Here is a 23202-nt window from a genome sequence, read left to right as displayed (position 1 = left end):
ACGGGGTATTCTACGGACAGTTAATGGTCGCCACAGATATTGAGAGTTATACGAGACAAGGGGCACGAGAAGGGAATGGCAATTACTGAAGAAACTGATCTCCACTGTGCGTCCGTTGCCCACGGCGAGTACGTGTTCTGGATTCCGAAATTTTCGGACATGTATCATATAATATACGAACGGCCAATTCTGTAGATTGCATGGGATTTCGATGATCCCACATTGACGACGAAAGCGAGGCCATAATAATAACACGAAACATATTGTATAAGCCGAGATCGGGAATCGACCAAAACACGTTGTCACATTTAACGCAGATATAGTGACGGCGATTATTTGCCAGGATTATTTGGGTACGATGTGAATTCCAAACGTTATCCACGGGGTTTTGGAAAGAGGCGTACGGCCATTAGGGGGGAAAAGTTTTTAAGGTGTGAACACACCGAGATTTCATGAATAATTCTGATCGTACAAACGCGTTCACAGCAATCATTCTAGTAGATACCTCACCGAATCGCCGTGAATGACGAAACTCAAAAATAATATAAAACTGCTTTGCATATAATTTAAACGAAAACTACCATAAACATTTTAATGGTGTGAACTAAAAATAAATTACAACAACTAACCGAAAATAATTCAAATGAATATCAAATACACGCGGTCATGCTTAATATAGAAACTGAATAACAATACAAACAATTTTTTGTCGATATGTTTTATTGCCAATATCAATCGTCCAACAAAAAATAGTCATATTTTATTCTAAATAAAGATTTGATAGTAATATTATATTGTAATATAACCAGTTTTTGTGATTTTATATTACGTTATATTGAAAAAAGCTTAATAGTATTTTGAGTTTAAAATTATTTAGCACATAAAATATAACTAAACTTTAATTAAAAATTATGAATAAAGTGAAATTCTGCATGTAAAATGATGAATATTATTAATTTAATTCATTAAAACTATTTTGGAACGGAGGTTAAATTAAAAAGAGATACAATTGTATATGTAATCATATTTTAATAAAATACATAGTTGTACAAATTCAATGGAATTATTTTTAAAAGTAGTGGACAATATGGTTGGGGTACTGCAAATTATTATCGAGCGAGAATGCGAAATTCCAAGCAAATAAAAATAGTACCTACATAATTATACAATATTTATATAAATATAATAAATAAAACGAAATCAGAAAATAAACTATTTTAAAAATATAATTTCAATTTAACACTAAATTCTTTCATGAGGACATAATCGACGAAAAATTTTTAAAATATATTAGACAATATGGTAGGTATAAGTGTAAATTATTAACGAACGAGAATGCGAAATACTAAGAAATGTAAAAAGAACTACATTATTACTCTATATACCTATAATTATATATTTATAATTTATATATAATAAACAAAAGGCTTTTTTTTTTTCACGTAACTTTTGAAAACTACTGGGAATTTTTACTTTTGACCCCCCAAAGTACCAACTAGATTCACTTTCCTATCAGAAAAGTTACTGTTGAAGAAAATCCAAGCATTTTTACTGTCCTAAAAGGTGATGAAAGACACAAAAATAAAAAAGTAAAAAAAAATTTAAAAAAACACTCATCATTGTAAAATCAATACATTCATCACTTCGCTCAGAATCTAAAACAAAATGTACCTAAGTACAGCAAGTTCAGTTGGTATTATTTTTTGTAAATACATAATAGAACAAATATTAGTAGAGATGAAAAAATACAATCTAACCTAATAATATTCAGTAAATATAAAATATAATTTCATATAAAATGCATTATATTATGTGTATAATAAACTTCTAAAAAATTGTTTGAAGTCACTTAATTTTAATAGAAATAAGAAGAACCTTATTTTAATTTTACAAATAAAAAGAATAAGGCCAAACAAATATTTAAACGATAAATTAAAGTTTTAATGTGACTTGGAAACAAATATAGTCTGTCATAACAGAATAATAGAATAAACTCTAAACATATTTGAAAATTTTTAAAGATAACTTAATAAATGAACCTAAAATTTGTTATTATACTAAACCGAATTTTTTTTTATAAAAATGAAAGTTTGATTGCGTAGGTGTGTAGGTACTACAATTTAAAAGTAAACACGGAGCTATTAATGAATATGTCAACAGTCATTGAACGATTATATAATTCTCATTCAATGATTCAATTAAAATCTCAACGCTTTACAAAAGCTACGAATTTATTACTAAAATGTACATTTATTTTATTTAATTATTTAAAGTATAAAAATAATCAATACTGATACTAAATATGCATCATATTCAAAACGCTATTCAGAACGAGATATTATATGGATGTTTTCATTGCGAAAACATGAAAGTTGAAATAAATTGGAGAGGGATGCTTTCACTTTTTACTTTACTCTAATGAAGAGTCTTTTCGAAGGTTTTTAAGGGGAGCGTGTACCAACCAAAAGAAACGATGAATACACCTCACGTAAATATAGTATATTACATATACTTATAATAAATATGTATGCATTTTGAACACGAATGTACACTATTCCTTTTTTTTAAAGAAGTAAATATTCTTATCGCTAAATAACGTTTGAATACCTAACGACAATATTTTGTGACGAGGAAGAAAAACGCGCTTTCGTATACCTATATATTATGTGTAGAAATATGTTATGTAGGTAATAATAACTTAAAATAACATAATAGCATGGATGGTAATCATTATTATATATTTCTATACAAACTTAATACGTTTATTTTATTTTTTTATCGTAATACCAAACAAACTATATTTATAAGTTACAATAACTAGACTTCATTTCGAGAATAATATATTTTGAACTTCGGATACACAAATATTTAGTTTTAAACAAGGCTTGTAACCGAAAAAATAAATTTCGATTTCAATTTTGATTTTGGTTACCGGTTTCTTATTTTTTCGATTTGGATTTCGATATTTGTTACATGTTTTTTTTAATTTTTTAATTTTTATTTTGATATTGATAACCGGTTTTAAATTTTTTTCCACTTCTTAATTGCAATTTTGAATATCGGTTTTAAATTATTTCGGTTTTGATTTCGATATTGATTAACGGTTTTCAATTTTTCCAATTTTGATTTCAATTTAATAAAAATAAAGAAATAAAGTTAATCAATTATTGATATTAATTTTGATTTTTTATGGTATTCAAAATCGGTTTCAAACTTTTTATTACTATTGACTAAAATTGGGTTAGGTTCATAATCTACCTTGACTAAATATTGGTCATTACTCATTACTAATAACTAATACGTTACGATTACAAGCCAGTAATGAGAAAATCAGTTAAATCGATGAAAATACGTTTTTCTCAAATAATTAAATAAGAATAAAAGATAACTACTTCTTATGAGTTAGGACTTAAGTATCAAATCACTTGACTTTTTATTTTACTTCATTTTATGAAAATAATTTATACGCTGCACAAAACATAAATTCACAATATTATTATAATATCAATATGGCATTATGGCAGCACTGCGTACCTAGTAGAAATTATTATTCGTCGAATTTATTCTTGATTTATTTTTGGATTTTAGATTAGGAATTAATACTGTGCTTATAGTGTTATAACATGTAAAACGCCATTATGTTATTTCTAGTAATTTTGTCAGCGAGTTCTACAGATCCCCGATACTTATGAAACAAATACAAAACAATGTTAGGTAATTATAATAGTTGTACCTATATTAAAATTTGAAACCAAAGTTATAAAATATAACAGTCTTCGTGGAACTAGTGTAGATTAACGTCGAACAATAATTTTCAACGATAAGTATAACCTATGTCGAATTAATCTATTATCTATACTTGTATGCACAGTATAATTTATTAATTATGTGCCCACATCCAAAAATCTCTCAACACATTGACAATTGTATCTTAAGTACGTTTATTTCCGTACTATTTTCGAACAATATTATGTATGAAATAAATAACATGGCAGTTGACATATTATACCCTATAATATTATGTAGGTACCCATAACTTATGTAAGATATTGTTATTTGATTTAGCTTTAAATTAACATTTAACAAATAATAGAATAATCAATGTCCAATAACTATTAATTTTATGTCATACCTTATATGAAAATCATTATTTCTAAACAAACCCCCCTATTAACAAAATATTGTTTTTTGTGTTTGAAACTAGTTTAAATATTTTTGAAAATGGTCCTCTTATTGGTTCTGCCACAAGGTGTAAAATGAGATGCATAAGTTACTGACTATAGTTGTTATCAGCTCTCTGCTCATATTTAATATAAACCTTCGACAATTATTTTGTATTTCATAATTTGTAATAAAAATAGAACCTTTCTAAGTTCTACATTTCTATTAACCGAACCTAGGTCATAGGTGTGTACTACTGTACTACGTTAAAGCGAAATGCCTCCTCAACGACGATCGCAGGAACTTATAAAAATAGCAGGGCTTAAAACCAAAAAAATTTTTTATTTTTATTTCGATATTGGTTATCGTTTTATTATTTTTTGATTATGGTTTCGATATTGTTTACCATTTTTATTTTTTTTGATTTTGGTTTCGATATTGATTACCAGTTTTAATTTTTTTCCATTTTAATTTCAATTTTGAATACCGGTTTTCAATTTTTTTGATTTCAATTTCAGTTTTTTAACGGTTTTAACTTAAAATGTTATATAGATTATAATATAATTTATCATATTGCAACCAAAAATCTTTACCTGGCTCCGATCAAAATGTTGTTGCCATCCCTGAGCAAAGTTTTAAAGTAATCCGTGTGTGTGTTGTTACCAGAAAATATCCTACTATGTTCGGACACTGAAATCATAAAACATATAAATTGTATTAGAGATTTAAAAAAACATACATAAACACAATTTACAATAATAATAACTAAACCCATTTCGTTGAAATTGAAAACATTTTTTTTTAAACTGTATTTCGTTATAGGCTCTCTTGAGCGATTTGTCTCTAAACGTCGCATACACAATGTATATTTATATGTCATGTACACACGTTAACTTCAATAATGTGTCTCGTATTTTGTAAATAAAAGTATATAAATATAGTATTAAGGTGTATATATCTATATACTGATTCGATATTGGAATGCACTTTAGTTATTCGTTTAACACGAGGGAGATAAAAAAAAATGTAATACGTGCACGTACATAATATAGTAAACCGTGGTTTTTTCAGATGATTGTTGCGATTTTCGATTTCTCATTTACTCCTTCACGTCATGCACCATTGAAACGTTAATCCAAAATTGAGATTTTTACCGCAGCCACAGCGATAGCTTTTATAGTGACAGTATTATTATGACCCGCAGCAAAACCCACGCCAGACAATCGTTACCCTGCCGCCGACCGTACACGCTACAGTGACTTTAAAATCGTAACTCGAAATAATAATGGCCAAGACCGATTTCGTGCGTTTGGTGTTTTAAATTATAATAATACGAATACATAATATATATATAAAAAAAAAAATCCAAATTAAATACGAAATTATACGTTCTGTCACATGAGCATGTACCGATACACAGGCTCCACCCCGCGACGAATAGCAGCAAGGCACATCTACGCCTTGAAATCGGGTTACACACGCAAAGCCAAAAATAATATTATATATTCTTATTTGAAGTATATACGTCGTCACGTCTCAACACCACCACCATCACCAATAACAACAACAAAGCCACCATCAATACGAATAACATTTCCATTGTCATCGAGATGCTTTACCTCTACTGTTATCTTTTGATTCTTAATATTATGTTCACCCAGAAACCCGTCACAATTACCACGTTTTCATATACTGAAAATTATTATACAATTATAATACGTATACGACAACCTCGCAACTTTGGAGAGCTGCATGGCTGCAGGCTGATGAAATTATTATATAATATTTATAAAATGTCACGATAATGCAAAGTTTTATATTTTAATATATTTAAAAGGTATACCTACAACAATTATTATTTTTCAGTTTTGTTTTACGTATTTAATCTGTTACAACAATGTAAATAAAAAACAAAAAATGGCGATTGAAAAAATACCTTTTCACAATTTTAACTTTCATAAGCAGAGAAAACGGAATTTTAGATTCGTGATAACTGCGTCTACATGCATATAGGTAGTATCAAAACATCAACTATATTTATATATTTAAAATACGAATACGCGTTACGCCATCGTGTCACAAGCACAGCACCTCTATTCGGATGTTTAAAAGTACTGACTTACGACAGCTAATAATAATAATAATAATAATAATATTTTTATATTAAAGTATCCATGCGTTATAACGACAACAGTGAAACGTGTAGCGAAATTGCATAACCGAAACGCCGTGTTCACAGTTCGTCGAAAAATATACCACCGACAACCAGAGGAGACGATATTATTATTATTATTATTATTGTAATAGTTATAATTGTCATCGTGGTGGGTTTTGTCGACGCCGACGCGAGTAGGGATGTTCAGGCTCGTTTTGGCACAATACGGATGTATAGGTACCCAGGTAGGGAGAAAAAGAAGATTCGTTTTGACAGATGCCAGAAAAACGAAAAATGAATGGAAATACATAATATTGTATATTGACGATGACTCGGCAACAATTACCGTTTCGTAAGAGTTTCCATTCGTTATAAAACATTTTGTATAAAAATTGCAATTTTTTTATGGCAAAAGTCGCAAAAAAATGCATTTTATGATTTCAGTGTTGACACAATATAAACGCATCAGGATTTAAGTAATGGTAAAAAATTAAAAATTTAAAAATTCTGGAATTTAAGCTAAATATACTTTTAATCTTGGGTTCTTGTCCAATTCATTCAAACAAACTTTTTTCGGCTAATTGTGTAGTGTTCAAAATTATATTTTAATAAAATACTTATAATTAAAAATATTAAATTTGTTTGAATAAACCTATAAATAGCTGTTTTCCATTCGAGTAAATAACAATTATATTTAAAAACAACGTATTATAATAAAAGTTATATTTTATTAAAAAAAGGAAAAAAAATTACATGTTACACAAAATTATTTTAGTATATTTTTAACATTTATAAAGTTATTAACTTTAAACTGAACTACGGAATAATCAACATTACAATAAAACTATTGAGTGTTAAATACATAGTTTACACATAATGTGTATTTTATATCAGTACGTATATATATATATTACGATACGCTGTTTCGTATAATTTATTTTGTTTTAGGTTTGTAAAATTTAACGAGTGACATTATTTTTACAAATTGCATTTTGTCAAACATCTTAACCACACATGAAAATCAAGGACAAAGCTGGGGTCTTGGGTTATTCATGCGTAGAGTGAGACGATTTTCGACACCCATTCGATTGTCCTCTATTCGTTTCAAAGTTTTCCAACCGAAAAAAAAAGAAGGAAAAATAGGAGCCATTTCTTTTTCTTTTCTTTTTTTCACAACTTGTATATCCGGTGACGATTTTTCGTCCAGTATAAACCTTTTTATAGCGTATAGATTTTGTCGGTGTTCAATCCATCTAAGTTCTAAGTCTGCCAAGTTGTCTCATAAATATTGCAACTTCGCTGCCAGCCATACTACCCGATAACAGCAGTATAGTAAAGTATACGTCGGCAAACACAAATTAATTCAAGTAAAGAAATCATAATAATTCCTAGATCGAAATTGTTTATGTTTTACACTTCATATTAATATAAGTTAGGTAGAATGTGCAATAATTAATTGATAATATAAGACGTAATGAAAATATGTTTTAATATCAAAATCTTCTCTAGATTACTATTAACATTTATTTAATTTTGTATTATCTGCTTACACAGAGTCTCTGATATATGGTGTTGTATTCCAAGTGTAGCTTATACAATTATGTATTTTTCCGTTGGTCCCAATTTAGGTTAAACGAGTGTTCTAAAACTCCCAAGTATCAATTGAAAATGTTATTTAGTTGGTACTTTTGAAAAGGAACATTCAGCGTTAATAGTAGTCTCTTTAAGGTAAGAATAAACCTACAGTAAAAATACGATGAAACTAAAATAGAACTTCTTTAACCTAACTCCACTCATAATTATTTTAAAATATTATCATGTTATATAATAATATATAACAACTTATAGGTATAATATCACTATTTATTATATAACTCCTATTTTATTCTGAGGTGATAAAAGGAAAAAATAAATATCTAGGTAATATTATGTAACTTGTCCGGATTTTATTTTATTTATTTTTGAAGATGACTCAGATGGCAAACAGTACTCACGGTATCAATAACAAATAATTTCATACAGAAAAAAATAAATACAATAGTTAAGCAAAAAAAAAATAAATAGAATCTAATAAACACGGTAAAAGAAGGTACAATAATATTATCTGATAAATTATAATACGCATTTTATGAACTATCAAGGTACGACACCTCTTGCCAAAATTAACTAAAGTACTAATATTTGAATACATTTTTGATAAATTATCAAGTCGACAAAAAGTTGTAATTTATTTGCTCCAGTGAGGTATAAGGAACATCTTTATCATCATTTTTTTACTGCCATCATTCTATCAGCAGCATCGTAATAATACTATATTAGATAATCATAAATTCTTATAGTTTCTAATAAAAAAAAAAAACAAAAATAATATTTTTGACATCTTGTTGGATATTATTATAAAAGAAAAAATTGCATAGAAAACGATAAAAATAAAATATACAATTTATATGGTAGGTATATGCTACATATTAAACAATGCTGAGTTATATTATTATCCTCATGCGAATCCTCGCGAGATGCTCCGCTATATACTATGATCGATTTCGAATTATTCCGGTTTAAAAATCTTTGTAGAAAACATTCCGATTTGTCTAGATTTATTTTTATGTAACAACAAAAGTGCGTTGTACACGACGAATAGATGATGATAATGATGATGATGATGATGACGATGATAATTTACCGAAACGCTACCCTACATTTACGGTGGCGGGATGAAGTACAATGGCGTTTCTATCGCTTCTATCGTGGTAAAGTAACCATGCTTATAGTGAAACTTTCGAGTTCAAAAACGAACACAAACGTTTATATCATGTACGACTCTTTATATCTGCGTATATACTATATAAATATACGCGCGTAGTACTGTGTCCTTTGGCGAACGGCAACGATAAAACTTCCGTCCGGACGTCCGGAAAACGACATGCATCTGCCTCTTGGCAGATGCCGAATCATATATGGCGCGCGCTAGAGATATCCGAGCATCGATGTGACGCAACCCCTAGGGTAGGTTTTGATTAAATTCGACCAATGTATTTTGCTTCCTAGCGAGCAGCGCCATTCCCCGGCAATATGGCAACGTATATAAAAAAAAAAAAAAACGCTACGAGAACGATACAAAGGGAAAGAAGTGCGCGCCGATTGTACGGATGCCAAGGAATAGAAATTCGAGAGCTAATACGTTTCGGATGTAAATGACTTGGCACTGGCGAGGCACTTATAGGAGCTCTCGTGAAATGGACAACGCCGACAGCGAGAAAAACATTACACACACGCGTGCACCCGCGACCACTTATGACATTTGATCTAATAGTGAAATAATATACCTATATAGGTGGGTGTATTAGTCGTTTTCATACGGCGGCGCAATTAGCGTACTACTATAAGTGAGTCTACTCGTAGGTCTACTTGCGCATAATTGATTTAGTCAGACGTTCAACTATCGATATACATTTCGAAAAAGATACAAAAATTGAAACTAGTGGGGAGTTTTTTTTTTTTTTTTAGGCTGTTAGAATTAAAGTAATTAATTTTATGTAAAAAGAAAAACCCTAACATCTAATAGTTTGCTTAATTAATCAAAAGAATAGAAAATGAAAAATAATAATTTGTATTCATGTCTTTGTTAAAAACCACAGAAAAAATATTTAAATTGCTTTAACTCAAAATATTCCTCGAAATATTCATTATCGCATAGCGGCGTATGATGTATACATAATTATGTTGATGTAACAAAATTTAACTTGCAAAAGTAGAGAAATATATAATACGTTATTATAATACGAATATTATATAGGAATAAAAATACTATCTAATTGTTCGTTTTACAAATAGATAACAATGTGATTAGTAGTGCACTATACAGTTAAATGTTATGAAGACAACTTTTGCAAAATTCGTTCAAAATATCTCTAATTATACCGTTCCTGCAATGATTACATTTTAAAGATGTTAAAAAAACACGCACTACAATTCCATGCAATAAAACAAAATATGATATTCTTTTTTTAACATTCAGCTGGATCATTATCTTAACACTTTAATTTTTATGTAATGAGAACGGTTGCGTCGCCTGTCCACCATATAACTTGACTCCCTTACTGATAAATGACATTATGACCTTGTATTTGCCTCTATCGATGTCGACGTTAGCGAAACGATTCAAACATTCAACGCTATGCAAAATAACAAAATCCTATACCCGACTGCATCACAATGACAAATATCGTTTATTATGCTCAACAAAGTCTTCATTTGGGTTGTAGCTATTAATTTTTTTGTATATCTAAATACTCATGTGGCAGCCATAACCACTCATTCGTTCGGGTATAACGATTCCGGCCGTTTCGCTCACTCCCTTATCGAATTTAAAGCATTGTAACAAATCTCAAAACCGGGCGCATCATTTGTTAAAGGTTTGAAGAAACAGATTTAGATATTACGCTGCGATGTGGTAACTAGGTCATTACTTTCAGGGACATTAGTTATTTAAACAAGCATTTCGGCTGAACCGTGAATACTAACTATTCCTATATTATGTAGACAACTCTTCCACTACTTCCCGGCGCCTACACTAATGGAATTGGACTGGCAATTCAGAAACGTAATCATTCCACAATTTGTTTTTAAAAACTAACGCCGTACTGTATTAAATCACAATCCTATACAGTTGTGTATTTGTTATACGTCCAATGTCTACTACTGTAGTATATCTAACGTATCTTGATGTCGCTTAGACTCGCCGCTATATATATATATATATATATATTTTATACAGAGGGAATGTGTGTGAACAGCAATATTTTCAGTAAACCGAATACATTGTCATCGAATTGTGTGGCTATACGGAAGTGGTAGCTACGTCCAAAATGACATTTATCCACTCCGACATACACGATTCGTCTTAAATTCTGTCAATGCAGTATAAAATACAGGCTGACGTAGCCCACTGGTTGGATACCTTTCCATCCTTTACAACGGTCGTATAATCCAATACGGTCAACAAAAACACACTGCCTGTACCTCTCGTTCTCCCTGACGGCAGTCTAGTCCTTTTCGTGTCTATGTCCTACTCATCTTCATCCCAACCCACTCCGCCAAACACCACGATAGAAAATATAGAAAAAACGAAACATTAGTCTATCCAATACACACATACGGATATCAAAAACAATGATCTGTTTCAATTTGATTAAAATTATTACTGATCACGCACGCGAAGCACTACCTACGCGTATTCTCTCAATAATATGCTAAATTAATAAATTTGGCAGCAGAGGCCAAAAAGTATTGGACTCCCGCCGACACCAACACCTTTGCAGCACCGTTAGCTTTATTCTTTATGGAAAACTTTTCCTGCTCATGTTTTGCAAAAGGCACATGGTTTTACGTAGATAATCTCGCAATTATTTCCGGATAACGTCACTATTTTATATCGTACGAAAATGAAAAATCCAGCTTAATATTCTCAAATACACCAATAATATTGACATGATATATGCTGAGTAGGGGAAAATAAAAATGTGTGACATTTTTTTTAACTTTTTTAATAAATTACCAGGATAGTATTTGGTATTTTTTTAGCAATTGTAATTTTTTGCACCAACTGGATCAATGATGTTTATTAATTCAAATTAAAATTGTACATTTGTAATATAATATAATATATAAATACTAATTAAAAAAAAATAATGTTTTATTGAATACAACTATTTCCTAGTAAACGCATAGGTACAATACATTTTTTGATTAATACAGTGGCTCTTGTCCTTTTTAATTAAAAAATAAAATTATTCAACATATATACACATTTGAAAACTAGGTTAATACGAGGGCGTAACCTCAATTGTTATGTGTATAATACAATAATGAATTTAGTATTAAAAAAAATACACAATAATAGAGTTTTAAAGCATATTTTTGAATGATAAACAAAAGTTTTAGACCATGGCATATTTTACGCATTTATACTCAATATAGTTACCACCACAGTCTGTTTAAACGTATTGATCGTCAATTGTATATGTGTAAGAGCGAATTTCAGTCAGCAAGAATGCAATACACGGTAGAAATGAAGGGAAATCGGCGTGTAGAAGACATTTAAAAAGGGAAAAAACGCTGTCAACCCTCCAGAAAGGGAGACAGAGAAGAAAGAGAGAGAGAGAGAGAGAGAGAGAGACAGAGAGAGCGAAGAGACAGAATGTTAAGTACGAATAACTAACGTAAGAATGGAGTGATCGAAGCACATAGAATGTTAATATGATTGTATAAGTAACGCGAAGAACACTTTTCTCGGGGAATTCAGGTTTACGGAAATACAATCGCGTATTAAACATATAAATGTGTGAACAAAAACTCTATCGATTCGCAATTAGAAGATTCTTCTTTGCATACGTAATTTACCAAACGAACTATTTAATAAAAAAAAAATAATAAAAACGAAAACTATAAAAAAGAGAGAAAGAAACGTTTAAAATTAAAAACTTCTTTTTATTGTGTATTGCCGATTCGTGATAGGAATTACTAATAATCATTTCGAATAAATGTTTAAATATTTTTTTGAATTTCTCTTCATACCACCGTACTTTTATTTTAGGTATAATCAATTTATATGACTAGACAAAGTGTATACACTGTTAATATTTACGGTATAATATAAGCACTGAAAATGTATAACGAAAATTAAAATAGGTAAACATAATTTTAGTACAGTTTACGATCTCGTACAACAAGGATATAAATTAGGATTTATCAAAGATAAAATAATTATGTATATTGTTAAACGAACCAAGAACTAAAAAAATCGATTTTTTCAAATTAGTTATAGAATCTGTCAGGTTAGATTAAAACATAACATTATATATATTCGGCACTAAAATAATATCAACCATATTAAACGCTTAACAGAGGAAAAATATAAATTCATCACAGTAATTAAACCAAGGAGTGTTTAAGCACACTATTTCTCCCTTTAAATCAGGATTATAATATGTTTTTCTTGCACAGCTTTGAAACCACAACGATGCACTCTCTCAATACGTTTTTCAGGGGATTAAAAATCCGAAAATAAGCCAATTTGATGGGTATCAATGCAGATGCATAGGATTAATCTATATACATACACACAGACTAAGGGTGTCGTCTTTATACTATTTAGTCTTAAGTGACGTAACTAAATGTTTAAATACCCGTATCAAAAAAAAATTAAGTGCGCTCCTACGCAGTGGTTCCGTTCAATCCCACCGTAAAGAATTATCTGGTTATAGCTGTGTTATTTTATCATAACCGTATGCGTGTGAGAAAATATAATATACATGTTCGCATATTATAATTAAAACAAACAATTGTTTCATGTACCGTTCTCTAATATTAAACTTTGAAATAAGTCTGAAAAAAAATATTCAGTTACCGGGGTCCATGCCATTATTTCAGTAATATGTACCGTGGGTGCACCATTTTAACTGAGGCTATATACCAGGTGGTATTGTACCACTGTGGAGATTCTAATTTGTATGTACAAAATGCATTTTTTTATGGCTTTTAATAAAAATTATCGGACATTCACACAATTCCATTGCGTACACTATTAGTCCATTTATTAATCGCTGCCGTAATTTATTACAATCAACTCGAAATAAATTAAAACACTATACTATGCGGCTATAGCCCTGTAGGTATGTTATCATCTGATCGCAAGAGTCTCCTCGACTACACTGTAGTTTAATTAAAAAAACCCGGAACGACATTACAATTAACGTAACATTTTATGCTACTTAAGTGGGTGATTGACTGCTAGGGGATAAGACCCACAATTTCAGTGATAAGACTATAACTATTCCGAGGCTCTCTTATTATTCACAACTTTATCTTTGTTTCGTCTCTTGAACCACTCGCGTGATATTACATAAGTAGTAATTAATAATCTAAAACGGAAGACAACGACATTTAACTACAATAATAATTATTGTTCCTCATTTCCCCAATGACGTATAATCATTAGCTATTTCTCAGTCAGTAAATAATTTGTTATCACCCAAATTACCTATAGTGAAATAAGGACCATACTGCCACACTACATATCCAAATATTAAATGTATTAACGTTTTACAATAATAGTATAGCTCATTTATAAAATATAAATAAATGTAGGTTTACTTTTGGCAAATTAATAAATACGATTATTATTTACGCTGGTCAAAAACGTATTTTTATAATTAAATTATTTGTTAGTTTTGAAAATATTATTAAACAAAAGGATTTGCCATGTCAGATAATCTGTAAAGTGATGTAAAAAATAAGTAAATTCAATAGGTATAATAATTGTAAAATTAAATATAATTGAATAATACAACAACAGAATCCATACGTATTATTAAAATATATATATGCATGTACAAAATAAACAAATAATGCATTATATACGTACTTGACTTAAATCGGCATTATATTGTATAATATTATAACAGTAAGGATTTATTTAACATTACGATTATACACAATACAAACCGATAACCAACCCTTCAATTGCATGACAGCCAACCGGAATGAAATAGATAACAAAATGTTTCATTCTAAGAATGTTAGAAAAAAGAAATAGGGGACATAATATATCATGGACCCTGATCTTCACTGAATAGAACTTTTGGAACAAAATATTACTCGTCAATGTCCAAGCCATTTATCAGGGACTATTTTATAGTATATACTATATGCACTAATGATTTTTCACAATTTATAAAGTCTTAGAGAGAAAATATATTTAATCGTGTTTCAAGTTTGAAATCCGCGAACGATTTAATAGTTTGTATGTCAAACAAAGATTATTGTTTCGAATTTTTTTCTTTGAATGTAAACCTTATACGCGTCTAAAGCACGAATAAAATGTATATTTTATTTGTAACGCCAAAGTAATTACATTTTACGATTTTCAGAATTCATGAATATTATTCAAAATTATACCTTGTGGTTGTAACCCCTCAACCATATATTGCGTTAAAATTGTAAAAGTAGGAGACACATAAATTATATTCAACACTGTTCTCGAAATTTTAAACAAAATACTATACATCTAAACATGACCTCTATTTAATTAAACATACGTACGGTGTACCTACAGTCTACGCGGTGCGCCATGTTGTAGTTGTGTGAACAATTAATAATTTTAATTATTTGTAATAATTAAATTTAAAAATTAAAAAAAACTTGTTTTTGTTCAAATTTGTCTCGTTTCATTTACATACTATTATTGTACGCCGAACGTGAAAAATTTTAAATATTTATTTGTAAAAGACGATTCATTTACAGTTAACATATCTACACAGATGTGTATATTATATTACTGAAAATATAAAATATTATAATACTCGTACTGCAAAAAAGGTATTCCGGGGTCATGAAAGGGAGGACTTATGCTCCTGCACAATCGCATCGAGACCGGAACTTTATTCAATCGTGCACTATAAAAAAGATTATAATATAAATCTAATTATAGTGCGCACACAGTTTGTTAACAATTACTCTCGATGTAAAATCGTATATAAAGCCAACGGAGGGCGTGATTAATGATGTATATTAAACATATATATCATAGATAGAGCGAGGCGCCCTCAATATTAACGTCGGAGTTCAACAAATTTGAGAGGGATCGATGGGGCCTTATTATTGGAACGGAGAGGACATTATAATATAGTAGAAGACGTCGTCGGCGTTACGGACGGGGCTAATTTCTGCGCGCGTGTCTTTACCCGATATTGAAATCAGAGCCAGGTTTTTTTTTTTTTTTTTTTGACAGGATATATACGATGAGGGGTGTGGGGAGTGTGGGAAATGAAGAGAAATCGTCGGTCGTCTGGGATGCCATTTATAAGGATTTGCGATCGCGCGGGCCTCCGCCACCCGCCGAGGTCGACTGCGGAGTTTCGTATACTGCAGGGTGAGGTGTAGGAACACATCAACCATGGTACATATATATATATATTATAATATGGTACGCGCACGGTACCGGCGCGACGGCGACTTTTGATTAATTTCGATTATCCTCCGCCGCCGCCGTACAGTGCAGAGCGGCGCACGGTATAGCAGAGGAACGCACTGCGTCAGCTGCAAAACGATGGCGTGTTTTGACCTACACCCTGCTCGCATCGTCGTCCTAGAACGATACATACACTCTCTCCGTGTGTTATAATAACCAGCGTATCATATGTTAGGCGCGTACGCGTGCACGTATGACTAACCTATACGTATAATATGTACATCACAATATATTATGGTATATATTATACACCGTAATACCGTACATATAATATAGCAGTGTTAGCCACACACCGTTTTATAATCGCAGTGATTAACTATTATACTACGGTAAACGATATATTTTGATGCGGGGCACCCGCGAACAAAACGACCTAACCCAACCTAACCCTTTTTTGCCGATGACATTCGTATACGTAGGAAAACCACGGCTGTTATATATATTCAGGCGCAGTACCTACCTACGTATATTATAAATTATTTATAATAATATTGTAACGTGTACCTATATATGATGTAATATCACCTCTCAGACCGTGCGCAGTTTAGTTAATATATCATACTGCAATTATTATCATCTTTACACGAGCGGGAAGCTAAAAATTAAATTAACATGCCGTACATATTATATTATGTGTAGCACCGTTGTACATAGTACCGTCCCCCGCCGCCACGATGATTGTATGAATCAACGTGGAGAACTCAAGAAATTCTCGATAAACGCATACACACAATATATATCGTATACTTAGGTATATATACAGGTACATATATTATATCAGATAATATATTTTATAATATAGTTCATCGTTTCAAGTAGCAGACTGCAAATATATTATACACCTGCTGGGAAAACGTAATAACGAATGCAAGCAATTAAACAGAGTAAACAACACCGCGATATATATACCTATAATACCAGCTATACCTACACTACGGTACAGTATTAACAGACACACACACACCACTATAAATTGAGATGCCAAATAACGAAGAGCATGTAAATGGCAAGTTTGTAAACAATCACACAACAATTATTATTACACTATCACAACACGTCTGTTTGAAATTTGCTGCAAAGTTATGATCCTCAAATATTTGGCTACGCTGTGTACGAGTGTTGTAGAACAGTGCTGCGGTACAGTGTAGCTAGGTGCTTATATTATATTGTATATATATATATAATTACTTATTAAACTACTGTTGTTCCGTTCGACAAAATATACAAACGTAAAATTAAAACACCCAGCGGAACGTCGTCACAGTCGAAATAATTACAAAAAGCAATTTAAGAACTTTTGTTAGACACCGCAAAAGAAACAAATATAATATATATATTTTTAATTTAATAATATCAATTTACACCTGCACGGGTTATAAAAAAAAAAATACACAGCGTACAGCAGCTAATGGAGTCGCGATGATATTATTGGGTCGTTGAAACTTATTTTTAATTCGTCCACGTCCGCGACCGATTGAAGGAATTCTCGAAACAAGTCAATAAATGGAAGTCGGAGCGAAGTTTCATTTGCGTAACAAAACCAACTTTTAACTCAGCGTCACTATATTATAATATAATGTTATGTATATACTGTAGGTAAAAATTTGGTTGTATAATTATTATACCAATTTCTTTAAGTCCAATTAATTACGTCACCGCTAGCCCAAAAAGGGATAGAATATATATTTATTGAAATTCCATTCCTATTCACATAATATACTACGCTGGCGGCGGCCAAATGAATATTCATTTGGACCGCGGGGATGCGACGATTGCTATTGTTCAAATAAGAGTTTCTTACTCGGCGGAAACGGTTTGCGCTAATGGATTTTATTTGCGTGCTTGCTTGTATAAAATAAACGCGTAACTGACGTAAAAAAAATTTTGATTAGAATAGCATAATATATTACAATATACTTTTGTTCGCCAACGTCACACGCGTATGTTGTAATTGACCGACCAATAACTACGCGTTTAGACATACTTGATTAAAATTTAAAGCACGATTGACGATTAATTCGATAACGATGGCTGCACGGTTGATGGATTCACCCTGACGTTGCATAATAAAATACAGATAAATGAATCATACACTGCAGTTGGGGACAAAGGAGATAAAATAATTTCAATGGCTTTAGGTCTTTCGTTATTTATTACGTACGATGTTATTTACGAGCACGTACCGCAATTTCCTGGAGACAAAGTTTAATCTGATGAAAAATAAAATTGCATGTAATTTTTTTTTATTAATTTAAATTGTTAATGCCGGATTACTTTTCTTACTTCATATACTTTTAGATTATGAGCGGAGCGATGGGGATGCGTCGGTTTTCCATTTATATGTGAGTTATATTTCGTGTGCCGGACGTATGCAGTCTATATGCACCTCTAGGACGACCAGCTAAAAACCTTCGACGTTCAACTTTAAGGGTGGTATCTGGTAGAAAATGTAATTTAGTTTGTGTTTAGGGGGAGCCAAAAGTACGCAAAATTACTAGAACTTTACAGCATAATCAGAAATAAAAAAAATGGAATAACGGGAATGTTACGCATGCAACACCAGTTTTAACAAAATCGATTGTTCTTTTTTGTCGTTCCTGTTTCAAAAATGAATAATCGTAATACCTACTACCGAACATTATATTGTATACCAGTATATTCCAGACACGATTATGTTATACATTTTTAAATATTTTGATAAATTTTGAGATATTATACTTCGATGAAATTTTATTTGTTTTTGTTGATAATTTTTTTATATTTCTTTGGAAGTCAAAGAACTAGATAATACAACACAACTTTTTTATAATTTGTTCTAACAGAAATCGAAATACATGGTAAACAATTTTTTCTATACTAGAATGTTAGATGTTAAAAACAATATTTTACAAATTCCATTGAAATTACTAACTTTACAAACTAATTAGTAGTTAAAAATGCATACATTTTTAATTCTAAGACCTATAATAGGTCAAAGGCTAAAAAATATAATACATTTCTCCGAAGTTGACTAACTGAAATAAACAAAAAGTTTATAGCTTAAAGCTACATTACTTTGTTTATGAGAAGTTGAAAATCAATTCGAAATTCAAACTATTTACCCAATGATTGGATATTTAAATTAAAACTAAGAACTTTTCCATCAACAATGTTCGTTAATTTTATTTTTAATTCAAAAATCATTCGTACCTACCTGACACTTTAATTCATTATGTAGGTACATATATATTGTTAATGTCTATAATATTTTCAACAAATTTAGACTGTGACGAGGTCCGTACTCAACTGCGAAAACGCTCTGTATTCGTATCAGACAGTGTTGCTAGCTCAAATTTTTAGCAACAAATCATTGGCACACATACAAACGTGTTTTAACCAACCACTCATCTCCCTACAAACAACCTACAAACAAAAAACAGCTAATTGCTGTAATTGCCGGGCTTAAGCTCAAAAAAAAAAAAAATGTAGACTATAGTAATAGTATAGTCATACTATAATATGAAATTATTTGTATCCAGATCACATTCACGCCGTGCTTGAGTAAATCGAAATTGAGTTATAAGTTAATAAGTATAATATATACGATAAAAAAGTTTATAATAATATATATACTACGTTTTTGGCATACATTTATTTAAATGTCGCTGTTGTTAATGGAAACAAAACTACTATTATCTAGCAACATTTAGAATGAATTATATTCGGAATTATGTAATACATTATTCCATTTAAATGATTTATCATTGGGTTCAAATTTAACACATACAGAACATCTCAATGTTGACGTACACTCGAAAACAATTATATTAGATTAGATCTACTTCCTCGGTTTTTTTTATTATTATAATTTATTATTCAATTGCATACAACGCTTATAACAAATAATAATAAAGCAACATATTCATACAAATAGATATAAACAATTTAAATTTATCAGTTTTATCATATCCATACCAAATATCTACCAATATTGTAAGATATTTTTTTAATTCGTGGAACAGCATTTAATTGTCCGCAAAAGGTTATTGTAATTATTTTATGTTAAAATATACAACAATAATTGAGAAATTCTGAATTGCACAACACGCATTAACTTCAGTTACAAGCATTCTGATTCATTATTAAACATAAATTATACTTTATAAAATGTTATGATTTATAATGTATTTAACATAACAAAGGCTATTGAAAACAACCATTTGCATGATTTTTGTAATAAAAATATATTTTAATGCCTAAACTATTAGATTGTATCAAAAAAAAAAAAAATAGTAAAACAAGAGCCAAACTCAGAACCAGTCCAATAACTCCATCAACTACTCTAAAATGACTGGGTAAAGTTTCTGAAAATGTAAATACATTTAACCTTTAATTAAATTATCATCTGTGCAGCGGAAATAAATCATTATTCATTTGTAAGAATACTCTTATATTATACAACTATTATAATTTAAAGTAAAACATAAACATATAATTATGTTTTTCGTGTTGAATAATAAAAGTTATTAAGCTGTTGAATTGTAATAACAAATGTTATCATAACTGTATCAAACTTAAAATAAAATATTTTAATTATTTTTAAAATAGCTACAAAAATAAGTGGCCACAGTAAATCTTGAAATTTAAACCGTTGAAAAATTGAGTTTCAAATCTAATTATGTACTCTTATTATTACGTGGTAGGTATTCATTAATACCAGTTCCCTCACCTCTTCCAAAGTAAAATGTCTATTAAGAAAACAAGACAAACTACAAGCCTACTAAAAACAATCATAATTGAATTACAACTAATGTATTTTCATAATTTATTTATTCAGGACTAGACCACAATTAATGAATTAGTTAAATAAATAATGAACAATTAATTAAATTATCATAAACGAATACATCATAAAATTATTTAATAATGAGAAAGTTCCATTAAATAAATGACAAATTCGTGGAAAAAATACTTTGTATAAATCAATAAATATAATTTGTATAGAGATATTATGAAGTAACAACTTTTTTTTTTTTAAATTTTGTGTGAAACGCGACGGAAGCTTTTAATCTGTTTTAAATCTATACAACCGTTTCGCAAAAATTATACAAATAATTTACATAATGCTATGGTATTATTTCAACAGAGATGTACGTAAATATATGAGCATTTTATTTTATTTTGACGTCACCCTAATTTGAAAATAATCACCAAAGTCCATCAGAGATTTTTTCTAAAAGATAATATAGAAACAATTCGTAGGCGTCTAATTAAACAATGATAATACTTAACTTTGAGTTAATATCTAAATTAAAGAATAACCAAAATATAAAAAAAAAATTCTGAAAATTAAGTTGTTATATAGTATTGATCGATGCAATTTCCATATAAATTATACATTTATAATAAATACATTATGATATACAAAGGAGTATACATTATTATTATATTTATTTCATAAAATATCGCATCGTCGTGTAGCTAGGTCACTAGAATAATTATTTTTACGAAATAACTCGTAACACATCGTGGACTAGAAGCTTAAAACCATCCAATTTCACGGTCGGTTCGTTTTTGGGGCGAACACACATTATCCTGAGAGCCGTCGGAAGTTACTCGCGAGATAACGGAAGCAAATGCAAGTCCAAAACACAACAAATACTACAACGACGGTGTTTTTTTTTATATGCACATTTTTTTATGTTTTTTTTTACTTTTTAGATTACAATATAATATTTTCATACAGACACGTTAATGTTTTTTTTTCTATTATTTCGACCACAACATTTGCGGGCGCAAAAATATGAAATCTGACTGTATCTAGACGAACAACAAAGGGAAAATAAGGGATTTATTTTGTTAACTCCCGACAGCAGGGGCCAAAATCTCCATTCGCCTCGCCGCCACCGCCGTAAAAACCATGAAAGTCAAGACGGGGGAAGGGACCGCAAGCCTTCACGCACTGCCGCACACATTATATTATGCGAGCACACGGTCCGATGGGCCAGAGACACGCAGTGCCTAACAGTGCGCAGGCGCACACGCGAGCACGCCGTCTTGCGTGCGACCAAATGATACGTTATTCTTTGGGATTATGTCAATAATAAAACCCAAAACGATTTGTATACATACATTATGATCACCAATAAAAACGTATCAATACACTCAAGTACGAAAAACTTTAAGCGATAAAAATATAATAGTCCTGTGCGGTATAATAAAGACAATTTCATTTATACTTTATGTACGAGGAGCTGCTGCAGCATATAAAATACCGACCAACTTTATTCCGTGTTTATCAAAACGAAAAGTTGATGGCAAACATTATGAATGTATAAGTCGCCGAGAGTAAAACAATAATAATTATAACGTTATTATATATATATGCATAGTATACGTGGTTTGATATTTGAAAACCATATTATTCTTTGAAAACAAAAAAAAATCGTTAAATTAAATACAAAATAACTTTTGACAGCACGGTGCTCATAGTTTTTTTAGGTCATGATTGTATTTTTCATTGTGGAGTTGTTCAGTGTTTCCATAACATTATAACCCGGGGGCCTGGGCACACTACCTAATTAAAATTGAATCATATGAGAACATATATTTTATGACAGTACAACTGAAACTAAAAATATCAATGAAAAAATAATAAATCAATAAGCCCAGAACGTTTCATCCTTTGTTTTCATAGAGTAATGTTCATACACCATGAGTAAAAAAAAAATATAATATATATCTGAATATTTAAAAACTTTGAGTAATATATGAAGTTCAAGAAAACCTAATACATAAATAAATAGACTTCCATGCCAAGTAACCATTATGCGCTTTATTTCTTCCATTTATTCATATGTCCTTCAAATCATAATTT

At 30.2% G+C, this 23202-nt stretch overlaps 1 protein-coding gene across 1 annotated transcript in view; it reads right to left on the bottom strand.

Annotated features, from left to right (window-relative positions):
- Positions 1–23202, bottom strand: part of LOC132943965 (semaphorin-1A) — a 178413-nt gene that overhangs the window by 55854 nt on the left and 99357 nt on the right. The window contains exon 3 of the mRNA XM_061013144.1: positions 4755–4851. Within this exon, the coding sequence (XP_060869127.1) occupies positions 4755–4851 (97 nt within the window). The remainder of the gene's footprint in view (positions 1–4754; positions 4852–23202) is intronic.

The sequence above is a fragment of the Metopolophium dirhodum genome, chromosome 4, assembly GCF_019925205.1.
Source record: "Metopolophium dirhodum isolate CAU chromosome 4, ASM1992520v1, whole genome shotgun sequence".
NCBI lineage: Eukaryota > Metazoa > Arthropoda > Insecta > Hemiptera > Aphididae > Metopolophium > Metopolophium dirhodum.
Note: the sequence above shows the minus strand (reverse complement) of the source record. Positions and strands in the feature narration are given on the sequence as shown.